At 38.2% G+C, this 20,134-nt stretch overlaps 1 protein-coding gene across 2 annotated transcripts in view; it reads right to left on the bottom strand.

The window, feature by feature from the left end:
- LOC103057272 (sodium channel protein type 2 subunit alpha) overlaps positions 1–20,134 on the bottom strand; it is a 101,582-nt gene that overhangs the window by 30,646 nt on the left and 50,802 nt on the right. For both annotated transcript variants that reach the window (XM_088146688.1, XM_088146687.1), the window contains 11 exons: positions 19,115–19,387; positions 15,147–15,210; positions 14,305–14,446; positions 13,191–13,397; positions 11,294–11,587; positions 10,091–10,438; positions 7,544–7,676; positions 5,909–6,147; positions 3,671–3,844; positions 2,878–3,234; positions 1,677–2,156 (listed from right to left, as the gene is read on the bottom strand). In XM_088146688.1, the coding sequence (XP_088002814.1) occupies positions 1,677–2,156; positions 2,878–3,234; positions 3,671–3,844; positions 5,909–6,147; positions 7,544–7,676; positions 10,091–10,438; positions 11,294–11,587; positions 13,191–13,397; positions 14,305–14,446; positions 15,147–15,210; positions 19,115–19,387 (2,711 nt within the window). The remainder of the gene's footprint in view (positions 1–1,676; positions 2,157–2,877; positions 3,235–3,670; positions 3,845–5,908; positions 6,148–7,543; positions 7,677–10,090; positions 10,439–11,293; positions 11,588–13,190; positions 13,398–14,304; positions 14,447–15,146; positions 15,211–19,114; positions 19,388–20,134) is intronic.

Below are 20,134 nucleotides of genomic sequence, written 5' to 3'. Positions count from 1 at the left end.
AAATTCTGAATAAATAAGCTATGTGTAGAATTGATTAAAGTTTTTCATTGCACAGATGTGTGAGATCAAATCAGATCAAATCTTTATTACAGTCATACACCAGGATAAGGAAGGTGGGGTACAGTCATTAAAAAAGTATAAAGGATACATCAAGAATAAAAATAAAAATCTAAATCTAAAAAAAAGAGATTTAAGTAACTCTCTAACTCTTCCATGAAAATAAATGAGATGTGAAATTTAAATTTGGCTGGATTGCAAACTAAAATATTGGAAGTTGTTATAATAAACATTTCATAGGAAAATTACCACAATTTTTATATTGCCTGAAATTCATATTGAGATACTAGATTAAAGGGAAGGAGTATCAAGACTCTTCCCCAAATAAGTCTTTTGGCTTCAGGGACTTAGTTTTCCATCTGTAATCTACTAAAGGTATGGGAATGGGTTTCTAAAACTGTTTAAACTGCTGTTGTATTGAGTCTTTCCATCTAGATTGTTTTATTTCAGTTACGGTGTTCCATGATTTTGCAAGTTGCACTGGAAGGGCTTTGCCCTGAAAGGTAGAATACAAGTATTTAAAATGGTTAGCTAATTAATTATTTATCATATTATATACCATTTAATTTGGTATTTCTTAAAACTGGGGTTGCCAATCTAGCCCTTTATAAATCAACAATTAAATTGTAAGTGGCTTAATAAGTGATTGAAAAATTGTTCAGTTGTTCCCAAGGAGTGATGCAAGTATTTTACTTCAGTTACTTCCCTTACTGCTCTGGAGTGGAAGGGGTGTCTATCCATTACCCAGACAATTTTTAAAAAGTTCCATAAATAACCAGGTTCTAACCAGTAAGCAGGTTCTAAATCTGGCTTTAATGAACCAGACTGAATTTCTCCTCAAAGTAATACAATAGATGCAATTTGAAGCCACAATGACAATAGCTGACATGCATCACCAAGAAAAATTGGGAAAAGAAAATGGCTCTAGAGCTGGTTGGACAGGATTCAAGACTGTGCAATGCCTTGATCCTTCATAAAAAACTTCAACCTCTAATGAGTTACAAAGTAATAAAAAATTGAGTTACAAACCAAGTAAAATGAGTGCATCTACTTTTCATGTGAATGCTAGTATTAGAGTGTGCAAAACACTGCAATTTTGACAAACCTAAGTCATCAATATCTCATTTAGAGAGCATTAACATTTGAGAGATGACTTGATCTACATTTAACGCTGCAAGTTAGCTCCCATCCCATTTGAGCCAGTATCACCAGTTTCTAAATACTGAAGAATAGAATGGCTCTTGAATCACACAGGTCTCCCAATGGACACAGTTGTAATATAAGCTAAAGAGCTGTGGAGCATCTTCTACTAATATTCCCTGAAATTCTGCTATGAATAATGAATATTTAATTGCAAGCCTGTATTTTTTTCTATGAGTTAGAAAAATAAAAACATTCAGAATATGAGGCTAATGTTAAACTCCAGGGCCAACATATCTAGAATGACCTTAATGGCCAATTATGGTCTGTTGGCATTCAATATGTACAATATTAAAATATGTGGATTTATTTGCAAAGGTATGAAAATAGTAAACTGTCAGTTTAACTTTTTAGTAAGAGTTGCTCGTGTTTTGAAAAGAACACTACAATATATGTGTTGTATATTACACAAGACCTACCTCTTTGCTTTCTTCCAAATCTGACTCACTGCTAAACTCCTCCGTATTTAAATTTTCAAAATCTGATTCTCCAACAGCAATGGGTACTGTCACAGTTACACTTGGATTATTTATGAATGACATGTAATCGCTTTCATCAATGATGTATTTTTCCACGCTGCTTCCTATGCCACTGGTAGTCCCATTGCCATCTTTCAGATAGTTAAAATCTTTGCCAATATCTACTATCATATGATTAGAAACGCAACTGTCTTTCTTATTGTTTAGATCTTCAAGGGGCTTGATTTCATCCAAAGCCTTTTGTTTTCTCACAAATGCCTTTTCTACAAATTCATTAGCTTTTCTTTTTACAAAATCTATTCCTTTCTGAATCCTCGCCACTGCAATCTGGAGGTTGTTCATTTCATTATCATCATCTGTAGCAGCAAGATTGTCTGAACTGAAGGAGCTCAAGAGCAAGGCCAGAAAAAGATTCAAAACCTATTAAAAAAAAAAGAAAGGTCACTCAATTTATCATGCTATTGACCACATTGTTTGAATATGTTGGTGTAAGTGTTGTTTCATCTTGATTACGCTCATATCAGACTATTTTAATGCCTATGTTCTGCTTCCTAATCTGACATATTTTTGAACATAAGGAACCAACACTGAATTAGATCAACATTCTTATTAACCCACTTCTGTGTTAGGTGATATTCTCTAGCAGAAGATGTATTAATTTGACTATTTAAGATTCCCTAACACTGTATTGACTAAGCACAATGATTCAGATTTACAGATCATGGTTTGTACTTTTGATCTAATGTTACCATCTTTCTGGAGGTGGAAAGATGTTCTCTACCTGGAGCATAGACACCATAGAGTTCACTGGATCAGTGATCTGACTTCATATAAGGCAGCTTCTTGTGTTTCCATGTTAAAATGGGGTAATAAGGCCATGACAATTATAATAGAAATGCCCTTTAAAAAAAACCCTACTCTTTCTGACAATGGAAGTGGAAAGATTTTTCTACATGTACAGTAGGGCAGGGAAATATGTACATATATTTAAATTCAATGAATTGCATGACTTGTTGAATAGCATAGAAAAGTAAAAAAAAATACTATCTAAACTGGTTTAAACTTCTGTTAAGTGTCAATATTTAAAGAATCCAGTTGTAATGCTCTATTTGCCTTAAGTTGGCATTTGTTTGATACATACCACTAAATTGCCAATCACCATGACCATCATGAAAACAGTAAGGCACATGGGTTGTCCAGCAACCTCCATACAGTCCCACATAGTCTCTATCCATTCGCCACAAAGAACTCGAAAGACAATCAAGAAAGAATGAAAAAAGTCATTCATGTGCCAGCGTGGGAGTTCACAATCATTAGAGATCTTGCAGACACATTCCTTGTAGTTTTTGCCAAACAACTGCATTCCAACCACGGCAAAAATGAAGACAATGATAGCCAAAACCAAGGTCAAATTTCCCAAGGCACCTACTGAGTTGCCAATAATCTTTATCAACATGTTTAATGTTGGCCAAGATTTTGCCAATTTGAAAACTCGAAGCTGAAAAAAATAAAAGTACACAGGCATCAGTATCAGTGTTAATTACTTTTGATTTTTATTAATAACAGAAAAGAGTTATTTTATGCAGAAATTCTGTTCCTGACAATGGACACTGGATTTAGAAATCCATGTGAGGGTCCTCCTGAGCATGCAAAACCAATATGTATTGGTGGCTTAAGTAACTGTGTTTGAGACTCAAGATGTGTACAGACTTATTTTGGAAAAGGTCTTATTGGTCTTGATGAATTTAATTCCTAAGAAAATACTAACCAGATGTGCTGTTATATTCTTCATGCAATTAGCTATTGACTTATTTTATTGTTGCATAAAATTCAGATAAAAGAAATAAAATATACAATATGTATATTCACAATTTGATTACTCTGAATATATAATGTGATCAAAATGTTTCTTGAAACCTCCTATGGATATTTACCAATCTGAAGGATCTTAGGACTGATAATCCTTCCACATTTGCAAGACCCAACTCCATCAAGCTCAGGCTGACTATGATGCCATCAAAAATATTCCATCCTTCTTGGAAATAATAATAAGGATCCATGGCAATTATCTTGAGAAACATTTCTGCTGTGAAAATGCCAGTAAACACCTGCACACAAAAAACATCATTTGTCATCAGTCCTAAATAACACTGAGTGGTCTATTCATAAAAATGTTGTTGAGAAAGATAAAGGGAAGACAGCAGCAGGAGGACATAAAAAATTAATAATAAATAAATAAATAAAAATAAATAAATAAATAAATAAATGTAAAAAATACACCTCCAACTGAACACCTTGATATTTTGAGAAATGGGAAATCTGTATTCTGATATGTGTATACACACCATTTTTCTATAATCCTTATCACTAGGCATAAGATTCAGTCTCAGATATTCCCTGCTCATAAAGAAGCTATCTCATAAGAGGTCAGGCTATTTGTTTACCTCAGTGTTGTCCAAACTTGGCCACTTTAAGATGAGTGGACTTCAACTCCCAGAATTCCCCAGCCAGCCATGCTGGCTGGGGAATTCTGGGAGTTGAAGTCCACTCATCTTAAAGTGGCCAAGTTTGGACAACACTGGTTTAGTCATTCCAATATTCTTTATCTAGCAGAAGACAGATCAGGATCTACTAGTAAATCTCTGGGCATCTATAATAAATTAGCTTAAGTTTCTGATCGACTTTCCCCCACTAGCAATAGCAACTATTAGAAAGGTCTATTGAAAAGAATGTGGGGAAAAATTAGGAATGAATATTTGTGCAAGAGAACTTTTGAACTTAGTTCTGATATTCATCACAAATTCCTGGACTGAATATACTGTATATAAAATACCCAGATCTATTGTGTACTTTATTTTTTAACATATATCTATTTATTCATACCATTATTTTGCATCTGAACTCTTTGGTGCAACTTCTGGATTCCGACCCCCCACCCCCAAAAAAAGCCCCAGTCATGAAGCATGTCCACTTCTTGTCTATTTTATGTAGCGGTGCATCTCTAGAATTGCTTGCTACCTTTTCTTTTAAACTGGAGATTCCCTGAACTGAATATAGAGTTCTGCATGCAAAGCAAAGCTTTTACCAATGAATTAAGCTTCTCCTGAAGAGGTGATTGTGAGCACTTCTATTTCTAAAGAAATTACAGTTTTACATATAGATCCAAGACATCACAGTTTATTAAATGGTCCAGTAAAAAAAACATTAAAATAAAATTATGGGTTCAGATCCTTTACATTTTACGAACTGCAAAACTGTCAATAGAGAAATAATGTTGCTTCATTGGCAGGGTTCCTGTCTGCATTTGGCCTCAAGACAGGATTTCTCACTGGCAGCTACAGGTCCACTGGATCTAATTCCCTTATCCTGCAGGCAAGACAGGAGGGATGTCACTGCACTGGATTCCAGATCTACAACAACCTGAGCTAATATGTGTTTTTTAAACAGGCCACTGGTATAGGCATGGGCAATTGCAGAAACCTCCTGCTGTTGTCAAAGTGATTAAAGCAGCATTGTTTTGCAAATTCTGCTCTCTTTGGGCATGCATTTTACCCTGATGGTGCAATGCTCCTTTCATCATTCATCCTTCTGGCTCCCCTGTAGCTGTGGCTGGGAACAGGCAGCGAAGAAAGCCATTTGATACCAATCACTCTACAGCACTGTTTCTCAACCCTAGCCACTTGAAGATGTGTGGACTTCAACTCCCAGAATTCCCTAGCCAGCTTGGCTGGCTGGGGAATTCTGGGAGTTGAAGTCCACACATCTTCAAGTCACCAAGGTTGAGAACACTCCTGTAGAAGCTGGCAGATTTTATAAGCAGCAAATATCATCCCCTGCCTGCAATCTGGCTCCATACTTAGAACTGTTCAAACTATTACTAGCATTGAAATCAATGGGACTTCAGCCACAACCTGTTGATTTTAATGGAACCTAAAAAAGAATGACTTGCAGGCCACAGCACATAAACAGAGAGCAAACCCCATCCCATTTTAGCAATGAAGATGTTACCTAGCCGGGTAATGAAACGTTTGCAAGAAAAGAACCAAGCTCAGAGAACCCCAAGGACTCCAAAGATTGACTTAAACTAGATCTAACTAGAGAGTCCAAGATATTCGGCAATCTATTCAATAAATATAACTCTTTGCTCTCTTATGGGACTGCAGAAGACTTACCAAATTTCCAACGGACAGTACGTTGTTAAACTGCTGGGTCATTGGGTAATGTTCCATCGCCATAAACAAAGTGTTTAAAACAATGCAGATGGTAATAGCCAGGTCAACAAATGGATCCATCACGATCAAATTAACAATATGTTTTATTTTCAGCCAAGGAGTGCAGCAATCCCAGATTAAGCACATGTTAGCAAATTTGTACCAGCAGGGAGGGCACTTCTGCCTGGATTCCTCAAGTTCTAGAAAGAGTGAAAAGAAGGCGTACAAAAAGAGAACATTTAAAAAGCTACCTGATTCATCCATTCAACACGTATGTCAAGAATCCAGCATGACAGGGATTCTAGGAATGACTTCCCTCTGTAACGATGGCTCATCATATTTTTTACAAATGGCCAGAAAAATGCAAACATGTATTCTTTATTAAACGTGGATTGGGAGAAGCTGTATGCTAGCGATATTTTTCTTTTGTGTGTCGTGGGAAGGAGGGGATCTTCCCCTGTCTTCCTCACAGGTAGACACACAGCAGTGATTTGCTTGACTGTAATTTAGGGCTGGGCAAGGCTCCACAGACAGTTGACAAAGTTCTGAGAAGAGAATCCCCCCAAAATTGCTTCCTGAAACAGCTCCACATTACTAATATCAGTAAAGCAAAATGGTTGCATTACCTCCACAATGTCCTTAAGAACTTTCTTCTACAGCTTTCTCTAGGACTTCAAAAACCTTCCCTGCAACCTTCTCTGGCACTTTCAGAACCTGGAACAGGATTCTGTACATGGAAGTGTCAGAGAAACCTTTGCACACCTGCACCATCTATCCTGAAGCCTCTTCTAGTTTTTACAAGTGCAGGACAAGGCAAAATGGAGGAAGCAGTAAGAGATTACAATGGGGTTATAAGGCAACAGGAACCCCCTTGTCAAGGTAAATTGTATGCATGTTTGTTGAGGCAAGACGTATCACCTCTGGCAAAAAGCTTCACACACAGGCCTACTGTAGTTAAGAGTTTCAGTTGGCATTTAGGAAATCGGGCTGGCCTACACTCTGATCTAACACTACAAACCCAACCCATAGTTTGTGCTATGTCTGAATCTGTGTCAACTTACAGAAATATTTGAAGCTGCTTTGTGAACTGTATTTATGCTAATGGCGGTTGGCTCTTATGTTTGAATTTGTAAACTATGAAAAGCTGGAGTGGGCAAGCTCTAATTAGAATCCTGTTCTAGCTCAAGAAATTGTTGCAGTGTGGAAATGAGAGTAAACAGAGGGAGAATGAAAGCAGAAAAGCAGCACTGGGTCCGTTCCATTGGGAGCACTGTGTGTCTGAAAGCTCAGACCATAGTTTGGACCCTGGTTTGATTTGCTCTCTGAACTGAATTAATCCAGAGGATCAGAATGCTTAGAATTCTCTCCTAGAACAACAAATCTGACATCTCTACTAGTTTTTTTTAGGTCTTAACATTATAGCCTCAGTAGTGGTCATAAGGAAAAGGTTTATATAGGGTACAAAAATCAATGGCCAACAAGAGTCGATTAGTAAAATTTAAATGAATGAATATGAAGATGTTGCTTTCTTTCTGTCATGGGAGTTCAGCTCTTGCCCTCTGAATTTTGGAAGTCTTGTTTTGATGGAATGCTTACCTTCCATTGTGTTGGTAAGTATGCTAGCTATACTCATGGCTCTTTGCCTTGCAGTAGGATCAGAGAGAAAATCCATTGACATGTGGTAGGAACTGGAGCGCCTTTTTCTTAACTCTGTTTCTGTAGTGGTGCCCTGAAAATATAGTACTTATGAACTGGAAGAATATTGTTATTTTTTACTTTGTAAAAATAGTCTGCTACCACTACACATGATATATCTTCCGGATATACAAAAGTAAGTCAGAGAGATCATTTGTCTTGAACAATACATTTCCATTACCTGTATGAAAAAGGGCTTAGTGCCTCTTGGCTCAATGCTTGTGTGCAAAAGTTACCCAGGACTAGATACAGAAAACTTTAGCTCTGCATCATCCCATTGCCTTCTGGATTTCTGCAGCCCAAATAGTCTTAAGTAAAGAAGTAATCCAATTAAAGATGCCTTAAGGATTTAGCTAAGGACGTTAAAGTTTAGTTAATCAGTTATATTTACATACAAATAAACAGTTACATTAACTTCCATTTGTAAAAGTTAATGCTCATATTTATTGTAGACTAGCCTTATAATTTCCCTTTTTTCATTTCGCCATCCTAAGTGTATGATATGAAAATGAGGAGAGGCCTTTTAAGAGCAGAGAAATAAAAGGCTGGGTATGAAACTCATTGGCCAGCATCATTACTGCTTCTAATAGTTGTCACTAATGACTAAAGCTACCAGATCTGGCTTGCATAAATCTGCACAATCAGGAGATGGCAGCAAAGGGTGCGTTTTCTGTATGTTTTTGCTGCCAACTAGCGGTCATTTGAATGTGTGCAGCCCAGATTTTCTTTTTCTTTTTTGTCAGAAGCAGATGGAGTGACATTATATGAAGAAACAGCATTGTTCTAACAGTGCCCTTGAGTTAAGTATTGTCAACCTAATTTTCTGTCCTTAGGAACATTTTTTAAACAAATAATGAAAATTCCCTTCAGAGTGATGCTACATCATCAACAGTATTGTTTAGAGTGCTTCTGGATTAAAAAGAAAGATGGCTACTGACTGGCATCCTTTAAGGGGAAGTATTGAATGTCTTAATCTCACTTCAAAGGAGTTCCAGTTCTCCTTTGTCCTTTAATGTTAATGTTTCTTTGATTTAGTTGTGTGACAAACTGCTGAAACACTACTCATGTTACACAGTGTTCCAAGTTGTGCTTACAACCATTGAAAAATCAGATAGGAACATTATAAAACAAAAATCCTTTATTTAAACTACATTTCTTCCACCTCTTTACTCTATGTGCACAGTCATATGGCCACATTAAGGAGCTAACCACCAGTCTCTGAGTTGCCAGAAAAGTATGCTTGAATAAAATTTGCTGTCTTGATTGTCAAGCCCTATTTTGCCAAAGTAATATGGCTGGTGGTAAATGTTGCCCTTACTGTTTTAATGCAAGGCAGGTTAAGGAAAGCAATTGGTCAGTTCCCCTAGCTTTATTTCCCATTCCACCAAACACTGCTTTCTAGTAGAAAAACTATCAGCAATCATTCTCCCTAAAGTGGAGCAGGATTGAGTGAGTGTAAGCAGGTGCCTGAAATATCATGTTGAACCACCCATCAAATTGTCAGTTGGGCTATTTCTGGATGTGGGTCTAGCATTCTTCTGAAAGAGCATTAAACCCTGTCCAAAAGTACAGATGGGAAGGAGGGATGTGGGATGAAGTTGGAGGCAGAGACTGATAACTTCCATGTCAACTAGTGCTGCAAGAAAATGGCAGTGTTGGTAGCACGTTCAACCCTGTTCTCAGACATGGCAACACCTGGACAGCCATGGAAGTGGAATGAAACAGGAAGTGGAATGAAATAGGCAAATGGTGTTCCTTCTTCCCAAAATAATAAGAACAGTAGAAGTGTGGCCACACAAAAGCTCTTGTTGGCAGAAGCAGCAGAAAACCTGTATCACCCAATGTTGACAGAACCAGCAATGCACAGCTGGAAACACCTGGGATGAAATTACTCTCTTCAAAGGGCTGAAGGGAAATTCTGTATCTTAGTTCCCCCCATGACCAAGAACTCTTCTTGTGCAGGATTCCTTATCATAGGAAAGCTCTGAGCTTTAGCTTAACAGCATATGCTCTCACGAGTTCTTCTGAAAGCCTAATTAGAGGTGTTTTTTTCAGTTTATTTTGATTTACAAGCTAATGTAGCAGCCAAGGGCATTTCTAGTTTAATCTGCTCCAGTGCCAAAGTGCATGCAGATCTGAATCCAAGTTTCAAATCAATGCTGTTTTGTCCACTACAAAGTGAAAAACATGTGGCCAAAAGATTGTCTGCAGGTTGTCACCAACCCTTTTGGAATTCCTGACCCTTTCTTTGCTCTTTTAGGAGCCTGGGGGAATTTAACAGACCAGATGAATGCCTTACAGGTGCGTAAAGCGCTCATTTCATCCCTTACAATGCCTTAAAGCTCCTGAAAGCACCCCGTCAAAATTGGCCTCCCAACTTTCTTCACATGCCAGGCAAAGTTTGGTACAGTCCTTGAGCCAATGGTAGTTACACTGATCTCTTATTACCTCAGGCAGAAGCTGCCCAGTGGGTGACATCAGAGGAGGAGGCCCACCAACTAAGGAAACCACCCCATTGCAGTCCACCGTGCTGTGCATCTTCCCATTTGCCGGAAGGACAGGGACCACCCTGGACGATCGGCTGGCTTGACTGATGTTACTGTTGCGGCGTTCACTGTGCCGGTGAGGAACAAAGAGGGAATCTCTCCTGCTCTCGTTGTCTTCAAACGTGCTGTGCTCATCATCAGCAAAGTCATTCTCTGATCCAAGATCCTTTGCTCGGCCTCTGAAGCTGAAGAGACTCGCTTTGCTGCTGCGCCTGGGGGAAAACAGCGATCCGCGGATGCTCAGCAAAGACTGCAAGGGAATGCAAGATCAGAAGCATCCATAAACAGCTTGAAAGGCAATGGGAAGATTAAAGATCCTTCCTAAGTATTATGCAATCATGATATTATAAGGAAATTAATGAACACAGATATTTTTGGGTGCTGTCTCAAGAGCACAGGAATTATCTCCATGAAACACAAGCAAAATATTTAAAAAATGTATTAAACCATTTCTTCTAAATTAGTGTCACCATTTCTCATGACTTTGCATTCTATATATGGTGAATTGTAAATGAGTAAAACCCTGACTAATCCCTGCTCACTTCATGTTGGCATTTGCTTTATGGTGAGAACTGGACCAGCCAAGGCCTGCCCTTTGGAAGGGAGACCACTGCTGATTCCGGGAGCTCTCTAGCTTTCATCGTTCCTTTTCCTTGCAGCTGCTACCTTGGTATTCTCTTCTTCTAAGCAAGCAAGAAATAAGGCTAGAGGAACAACAGGAGCAGCAGCCTCCATATGAGTGGACTGGGCCCATTGGAAAAGGAGAGGCAGCAGCAAAAACAGCCAGGAGCTTGAGGCAAATTCTCCTCATCTAAGGAGTCCCCCAAAGCAATTGCCTTACAATTTGCTCAGTAAGATTTTCCTTGAGGCTTGCACAGAAATTGATACAGAACGCAGAAATGAGTCCTAATTCTGCACAATCACATACCAAGTGGTAACTAATTAAGTAGATACATGGGAAGAAAAAGGGGAATGAGAAACCCAGGATTTTATTGAGGATCACCAAGCCATCACTTGGTTAACACCTAAAGTGATCCAAAGCCCTATGGCAGTGAAACGTGCACGGGGTTACAGGATCTATTTTGCCCACATATATTCTCCATACCTGGTGTGGGGAAGAGAATCTTTTCTCGTAGGTTAATCTGTTCCCTTCAATGGAGAATCGAAAGCCTTTCCTGCGGATGCTGTCCTCTGATTCTGATTTGTGAAACTCATCCTCATCCTTTTCATCTCCCTCAGACTGTTCTCTCTGTTTTCTCTTTTTCCGCCTGTTCCTTCTCTCCTTAGCACTCTTGGAACTCAACTTTGATGTTGCTGAAGAGCTCTCCGAGAACCCGCCAACACCACCAACTTCACTGAATTCTCTCGATTCACCCACTGCGGCGGCTAAAGCTGCTGCCTGTGGTATGAGAAAATTAAGTACATTTCAGATACATCATACCAATCTGTTAATACAGCTGGCTTTTTTTTAAAGCAGATGCGTTTGATGTTCATTATAGTAATTCTATATTTCAAGGAAAAAAGGAACCTACCAAATAATGTGACATGTTTAAATGAATATGAAGCATACCTTGATCTCACTAAATTTACCTCAGTGTGTCAGGTTCGATCTTATTCTACCAAAGGGCATTGGTCTGCACCCCCAGTAGATCTACCATTTTAGATAGTCTTGCAGCAATCTTGAAATGCCAGTCCTTGCTTTTGTCTACCACCCCTCGATTGTGTGGGAAGAGAGGTAGCTGTTCAGTTTACTTCCCAGTGTTTGCTGAAGTGAGAAGTACAGTATTGAGCACAAGGACCAAGAAACTGGAGAATTGCTAAAAATACCACCTCCCTTAGCAAACAGGTCAGTAAAAAGCATGGGTGAGTAGCTTTTGGCCGATGGGCTGCATGTAATTCTCTTGCCCCAAGTCTTCTGCGTACTCCAGCTTCCTCTTAGTTGCAGCCAAATTTCACTAAGTACGTTAAAATTAAACTTCATGGTTTTAAGACTAGATAAAGAGGCAGAGGATGAAGGTCTGTATGGGGATGGGGAGAGGGATGCAGTTATTACTCTGGATATGACTATTAGCTGCTTTGATTATTCCTATCCCACTAACATGCTACCCTGAGTTTTAAAAATAACTCACAGAAAGGACATTTCTCTTTTATTGGTGGTCAAAGCAGCTTTATTAAAAACACAGCTCTCAGGAAGGGAGGGAGGGGGGATTGATCCTGTGGGAGAAAGGAAGACTGAAATCCCCTGGCCTCTCTCATGAAGTAGCATCAAAAGGAAAGTGCCCTGTCCACTCCTTTTTAGTAGGTAGGATTCACTGATTCCTTTTTAACAGAGAGGTCAATATGAAAGGAAAATCAAATTAGGGGTTTTTTTAGTGGTTGTAGAAGATATATTTAATATCTGAATACCCTATCTGTATTTTATTTCTGATGGAGGGATATTTAATTCATTCTGAAACTACAGAACAGAGCTTCATTTAGCACTATGTGTTCAAATTTTGCCCCAAGGTAGGAGTGCCCTTCCTTTTAAAAAAAAATGTTCTGGGCCCTAGTGAATTGAACAGTGGCATAATGACATCATGAGGTAAGCAGGAGTGATATTTGGGGTCCAATTCTCCCATTTTTTTTTCTTTTGGGGGGGGGAAGGATTTTTGAAGACAAAGAGATTTAGTTTTTATAGGTATATTAAATCTATTGAAGGCTTAATGCACCAAGTGTTTTTAGTTTCCTGTCCTCAAATGGAGGTTCAATATTGTGGGCCACAAAAGAGGGAGAACATATGGTCATGTTCTCCATACTCCAATGGTCATCAGTACATCTTGTTTGAATATATGTATATACGTGCCCACTACATGGTAGTCATCTTGAAATGTTCTAAGCACCCATGCCCCTGGGTCGACCAGCTGAAAGCCTCAAAATTTGAAAAGGTAAAACCATGACTTTATGTGTCATCCTGTGTAAGTAGAGGACAAAATATAAAAGTTGTATTCCGCCCATTAAGTAACCTGAGCCTCTTCTTGTTGTTTTTTCAGCTGTTCCAGCATCTGCTGGAACTCGGCCTCTTTTTGCTCAGCTTCTTCCATGGTGGCTTGATTCTGCTCTTCATAGGCCATGGCAACAACAGCCAGGATCAAGTTGATCAGGTAGAAAGAACCCAAGAAAATCACCAGGACAAAAAAGATCATATATGTTTTGCCAGCAGCTCGCAAAGTCTACAAAAGAAAATAAAGAATAAATAATTTCATAACACTCCTCCAAAATATAGTAGCCTCCTTCTTTCTTATAGTCTAGGGAATGAACATAAAATAAACATTGTTCATAACCTTATTAGCAGAGATGGTTTGACTGGATTAGGTATATGTGTGAGTTTATGTACAAGGTTGTATGTTAATCTACAAATAAATCTACAGCTGCTGTAACAATCATAGATGGAAAGACACATCTGAGCTACTGAACCAAGCACAGCTGGAATTCACCTCCCTTCATCACTGAGACAGAGGTACTTCCTCTATCTTAAACATAAGGAAGAGATTAAGGACAACTGGGATGTTCCAGTTCTGTCAGCACCCTCAATAACATAGCAGGGAAGGGTGTGTAGCCCTACAGACATTGCTCAATTTCAATTCTTACCAGCAACAGTCAGTTGACCAATGATGGGAACAATAAAAATTGAAGTACAGTAATATTTGGAATGGAGGTATAGATTGCCAATACTTGTTTACACTGTGGAGAATTTGGGGGTCAAAAGGGAAAAAAATGCCTCAAGCTTGCAGACACTTATTTCACACCCCAAACCCTGCAACCTCTCTCTCAAATGGGCCTTGGTTCCACCTATTTTGGAATGCAGGCCTCAGTATGCCACATAAAGCCTAGAGTGGCCCTCAGGTGGTGGAAATTACAATTAACTCTCAATGAAACAAATAGACTTTGAAGTTCTTCACTGGTCTGAGTATATAACTGTTATGTTTCAGAATCAAACAGTCCATCATGACATGAAAACAGTTCTGAACCTTTTTTTTTTTTTTTTGGCAATTCATTCAGGTTCTCATATTAAAATGCTGCTTTACACAGTCAGCCTCAGTGCTACTACTGGTACTCCCTGCTTACAAAGACCCTCACCAGTTGGTAAAGATTTTCCCAGTAGTCCTGAGTCATCAGCCGAAAGAGTGACAAGAAGGCCCAGCTGAAGGTATCAAAACTTGTATAGCCATAGTTGGGGTTTCTACCAGCTTTTACACACATATATCCTTCTGGACATTGACTAGAAAAAGGAAAAAATTGCCATTTTTAAAGGTTATCCTAATCAATGTATGCTTTACTACAGACTGAGGCTTGAGCAAATGGCTTGTCAATTTTCAATAGAATGAAAATGATACTCACTTGTAAATAAATGTATTATGTGAAATAATCGAAGAATGCCAATTACATGCAGAGATGGCCACAATTTGATGCCCTCCAGAATGTTGGATTTTAATTTGGTAATGTGGGCTGAAGAATTAAACCAGTTAAAATGCAAAGCATTGGAGGGTACCAAGTTGAGGAAAGCTGGTCTTTTTCAGCATTAACTAGGGAAAACTATTGATTGCCTCAGCTAAATCCTTAAGGCAGCATCATAAAATGCAGTCCTACCAGATTAGTATCTTTTTAAATAACAGTTCAAGACCAGAAACAAAGAGAAAGGCTTCTTTTGACTTTAGAAATGTTTCCCAAAATAAAATAAATAAAAAAGTTAGACTGAGAAAGAGGAGTGGGGAAATGTTTATAGCTTCTCCCATCTCCAAAATTTACAGCTTAAAGTTAGATGCAAACATTTAACTTCTGCCCCCCAAATATTATCAAATTTGAAACGCTTCAGATACTAAAAGAAAAGTTAAATTGCTTACCCTTAACCATCACTGCAATTTTCAAACAAATAATAATGTATTATATAAATAATAATATATAACAGACCATTCTCTCACCCTGCATCTGAACCATTGCCACACAGCAAAGCATCATTTTGTCCTTCCAAGAAGTAAAAGTGATCTATTGGGAAAGAGAATTGGGTACATTTACTTACACTAAAAGTCACCATTTGCACAAATAAGCTAAATGATCTTGTGGGATCCTAAAGGCTAAAAAACATATTACACCACAGAGTGTCTGAGTGGAGTACATTTGATGTTGTAGGAAGAGAGCCGTGTAAGTCTATAGTAGTTAAAAATCAGAAGGAGTCTGATAGCACCTTTTCAGACTAACATATTTTATTAAAAGGCATAAGCTCACATGTGCTGTACCTTACTTCATCAGAAGCATGGAGTGATTTAACTGATGTAAAACTGAAATAAGCAGGAGGGAAGAAAGAGTGGTTATGCAGATGCAAATTATATGTGAAACAGATTACAGTTAGTAATTGTAATGTGTTAAACACTCATTTGTTTGTGAAGACTTTGTGAAATAGCCTGAAACCTTTTGACATATGGGAATTTGCCAGCCTCTCATTCTATAATGTTGGAATCATTTCTTTACTCCAAAACGTTGATATCTGTAATCAAGTGTTCTGGGAGGTCAAAAGGCTCTGGTATTAGTTTCTCCTTGTTTTGAGTCCTGTTGTCAAACCTGTGTCCATTAATTATTTTGCACAAAGTCTGACCTGTTTGTCCAATGTAGAATCCAGGGGGGCACTGCTCCCCCTCTAATGTGATAGATGCTACAAGTGCCAGTAATGTCTGAAAAGGTCACACCAGAGCCCTTTTGATTTTTTTACTACATCAGGTATAATTGGTCATGCATATGCTTGACTTCTGGTCCATCTATATGTCACAACAAATCTGTACATTTTTGGATGTTTTTCAACTGCATATAATCATGGCAAAAATTTGCCCTGGCAACCTTTTTTTTCTGTCTATGATGTTGCCTTCAGCTCATCGCTAGCCTATGAGTGCTTTTATCCTCAGCTGTATCAATGTTCCCCGTATTCTGATGCCATCTAAGGACAGCCTTAAAGTGTACAAAAACTATTAGGCTTTGCCACTCATTACTTTACAGGGAAGTGAGCGGACTGGTAGTGGTCTTATCCATATGCCATGCCCTCCCTGCCCTGGTACCAAAGTGGCCTACTCATTATACCTTGAACTGGCTTCAGCCAGCCTCCAGTTCAGACTGCCACAGAGGCTGGCTGAAGCCAGATCAAGGTATGCTGGCTGGAAATTTGTTTTCGCCATTGGAAAAATGGAACAAGCCTTCATCTGCAGAAACTTTCTGTGTCCTAAGGGAGGCTGGTGACCTCCACTTGGCTCATCAAAGGAAGCTCCCTCTCCAATCAATTTGGGAGAAAGATCCAAGTAACTGGGAACAGAGGCAACAGAGTATGATTGGGATTACTAATGGGGGCAGGAATATCATGCTGGCATTGCTTTTTGCTGATCTGAGAATGGCTGAATATATTTCAACTCAGCAGAAAGGAAAGGCCTTTTAAGGGCTCCCAAATCGCACTTTGTTGAGTTTCGCTCCCCTAGATTGATATGCCAATCTCTCTACTGAATATGTCACTACTTAAACAAAAGTCAACCAAAATGTAAGAAGGTACAAAATGCAATTTAGTACAATTTAAACCACAGTTTAACATATTTATCATTAGTAGAAAAGAGCAAAAACAATATTCATTGGGTTGGAAATAGAATGAACTAGCAAATCAATTATAGCATTGTGTAATCAATTCTGTCATGATTTTAAAAAAATCACTTTTTTTTTTTTTTTTTTGGCAGACCTGCCAACAGTTGAAAAATACTTGAAACGGAAAGGCAAAACTTCAAGTTCTACGGGTGTCAAATTTCCCACTGAAACCTCTGCTGAATTAGTGTGCATGAGGTTTCTGGTGCTTCCATATCTGGTTTTTAAAAAAATTTAAAACGTTTCTTTTAATGAAAGATACATGGGAAGCTGGTATGCTGCAAAAGCACCAGCTTCAATCTGTATTTCCAACCATGCCTCTAGAATCCACAAAAACCCAAAATATGATGGTAGGAGGCTGCAGCCTACTGTATGTATTTGTAAGTGCACCAGTCTGCTCAGAAAAAAAGACAAAGGCAAGCCGAGGTTGTAAAGATCATCTTGGGAGATTAGAGGGGTGCTTGCAAGCAACTGCAAGTTTGCCCTCCAGTAAATGGGTGTTTCGAGTCGGGCCATGTCTTCCATGACAACTTACTTTAAAAGTGCCAGTAACATGATCTCTAAATATCAAATGTGCCTATCAACCCAAAAGGAGTGCGGTTCGTGAATCAAAGCAACGCAAATGTATGTATTTGAAATAGGATAGAACTTAATTGAGAACAACAAGTCTCTCTGATTTCAGTAGGACTAAGGTCTCATTGATTTCAGGGAAATTGATTTATGAATAATTTTCCTAAACAGTTCCTCACTCCTGGTATAGATCCAGATTCTACTTGAATGGCTATGTATTTCACTGGCCTTTTTCCATTGCCTCACGGAACTCAAAATGGCATTCGATTTTTCCCTGCAATCTAATGTTTTTCAGATCTGTAGGATTACAATTTCCAGTCAACAGACATGGTATCTGGGAATTGTGGAGCTGTAACCCAATACATCTGAAAAGCACAAGACTACAGCATACTGCTACTAATATTATCATTGCTGTTAATATTACCGAAAAATTATTTATCACCTAATCATGTCTAAGGGCTTACAAATAATGATGAAATAATAAGTGGCTACAGATTCACACAAAACAAAGCAGAAAAAGGATGGGGAGGGAAAAGAAAAACAGTATATATTATATGCAGGGCAGCGTAGTTTATGCTAATATAAGATAGTACAGTAGCAATGAGATATATTAATTTCAGTCATATTATTTGAAAATCTGTTATGACGCACTTTGGACATCAGCAACATATCTAATGCTAGGCCTGTGCTTGTAATGATTCAAGTGAATAATTCCTTTCACAAGTACAAGTTGAACAACCATAAAGAGTCAGTACAGTAGGTGTGCAAATAGGTTCATAGGCAATCCCAGTTAAAAGGTTCAAAATATTCAAAGTTTTCACTGGCAGCAAATGTTCCATTAACTCCAATAGCTTGGTTTTTCCATTCTGCATGTAGGAACAGCTTGACAAATGATCTCAAAATCATAACTGATGTTGAAGGATATTCACTGAAATATAATATCATGATGCGCTTTAGAATATAATAAACTACATATGGGTTTGCATTCAAAATTCCTCTCTGCCAGCAGGAGAAACTTATGAGTTGGGAAAGGTATGAGACAGTATCCAATGTTTTCTCATTCCCTTTGGAAATCCTGGGGTCCCTCTGGAAAAGTTAAGGATACTGCAAGGGATGAGGAATCTTTGTTGAACACTGTTTCTCAATTCTGCCCAAAGGAATGGCCAGTTAGCTGGACACTGTTTCTTGAACTGAAACTTTTTCCTTATGGAAGAGAACTTAAGGCAAGCTGCTGTACTTAAATGGCCTCAGCCCTAATATACAGGTAGTCCCCAGTTTAAGAACAAGTTCTGTTACCAAGATCTGTCCTTAAGTCAAATTTGTATGTAAGCCAGAACAGTATTATTGTATAATACCATACAAGTAATATTGTATAATGAACTCAAACCACTGTGTATGTAACTCGAATTTTGCTACAATAGGCTCCATTCTTAACTACGGGTTATCCTTAAACTGAGTGTTTTTAACCTGGGGACTACCTATAACTCTCTACTGCCTATCCCATCCTACCCTCACTGAAAGTAATACCTAAAGAGGCATAAAGAGAACAAGTGAATACAGTAGTAGTTATTTAAGAGGGACACATCTGAGGGTTAAAATTCAGGCAACACTACCTGATTCTAAGATTTGCTTACAATGCTCCATTTCTGCTTAGCAAAACTTTTTTGGAGGAAAGGTTAAAACATAAAACAATGCAACCAGTTCTTACTGTCATCACTGACATAGTCTTCCCAGTTAAAAGTGGTCACCGTCGTATTTACAAAGGTACCATTTTCTCCCATTGTGCTATTGAAGTAGGAAGTGATGTTTATTTCAAAAGTAGAATTGTCCGGTGGCCAAATCAGGCATTTATGCCTCAGGTTCCCCATGAAAAGTTGGAGCCCTATTAGTGCAAATACACTCAGACAAAACACGGTCAGGATCATGACATCTGAGAGCTTCTTCACAGATTGAATGAGGGCTCCTACAATTGTCTTGAGGCCTGCAAGCCAAAAAAAAAAACCAATTTCTTCTGATAAAATGTTCAGGATTTCATAAGAATGTGCTGATTTAAGTAACATTTCATGCAGTATGGCAACGAAATGAATTATCTTTGTGACAGTTTCATGAAAAGCCTGATTGCCTATGAACATGAATGAGAAGCTGTTAAATTTATGCTGATCTCAAATTTTATATACAAATAAAACAGATTTATATTTATAGATAAATATACACTGTCCATAATCAGAAAAACACTTTACCTAAGCAAAATATGATTTTGCTATCCATGCTAGACCTCTATAGAAAAGCACATTGTTTTCACTTGCTGTGTTTCTTGCCCAAACCATTATTGTGAGATCAGTTTATAAAGTGATCAACAATGTGACTAAGTTTATGTTTATTAATAAGAATATGTTATATTACTTATTTTAATGATGCTGGATTAAATCTTATTGAATAAAACAGGTGATGGTTTGGAGAAGACAGACAACTTCTAGGAAATCCCCATGCATGCCCCATGCTATCTTTCATGTTCTGCATATTTAACACGTAATATTAAAAAAACCACACACATATACACAACAGATTGCAAGTTTGTCTGAAGTGCCTGCAACAAATGGTAAAATTTGCATCAATATGAAAGCCTCAGTATATCGGCCTTTAATCTAAAAGTAGAAAGCTTGATGTCATAAGATGCAAATCGTATAGCCACTTACTGCAAATGTCTCATGCAAGAATTTGTTAAACA

Source organism: Python bivittatus, unplaced genomic scaffold, assembly GCF_059951505.1.
Source record: "Python bivittatus isolate LINGU-HERP-01145 unplaced genomic scaffold, Pbiv_v1 ctg000480_np1212, whole genome shotgun sequence".
NCBI lineage: Eukaryota > Metazoa > Chordata > Lepidosauria > Squamata > Pythonidae > Python > Python bivittatus.
The sequence above is the reverse complement of the archived record's forward strand: the minus strand, read 5'-3'. Positions and strand labels throughout refer to the sequence as shown.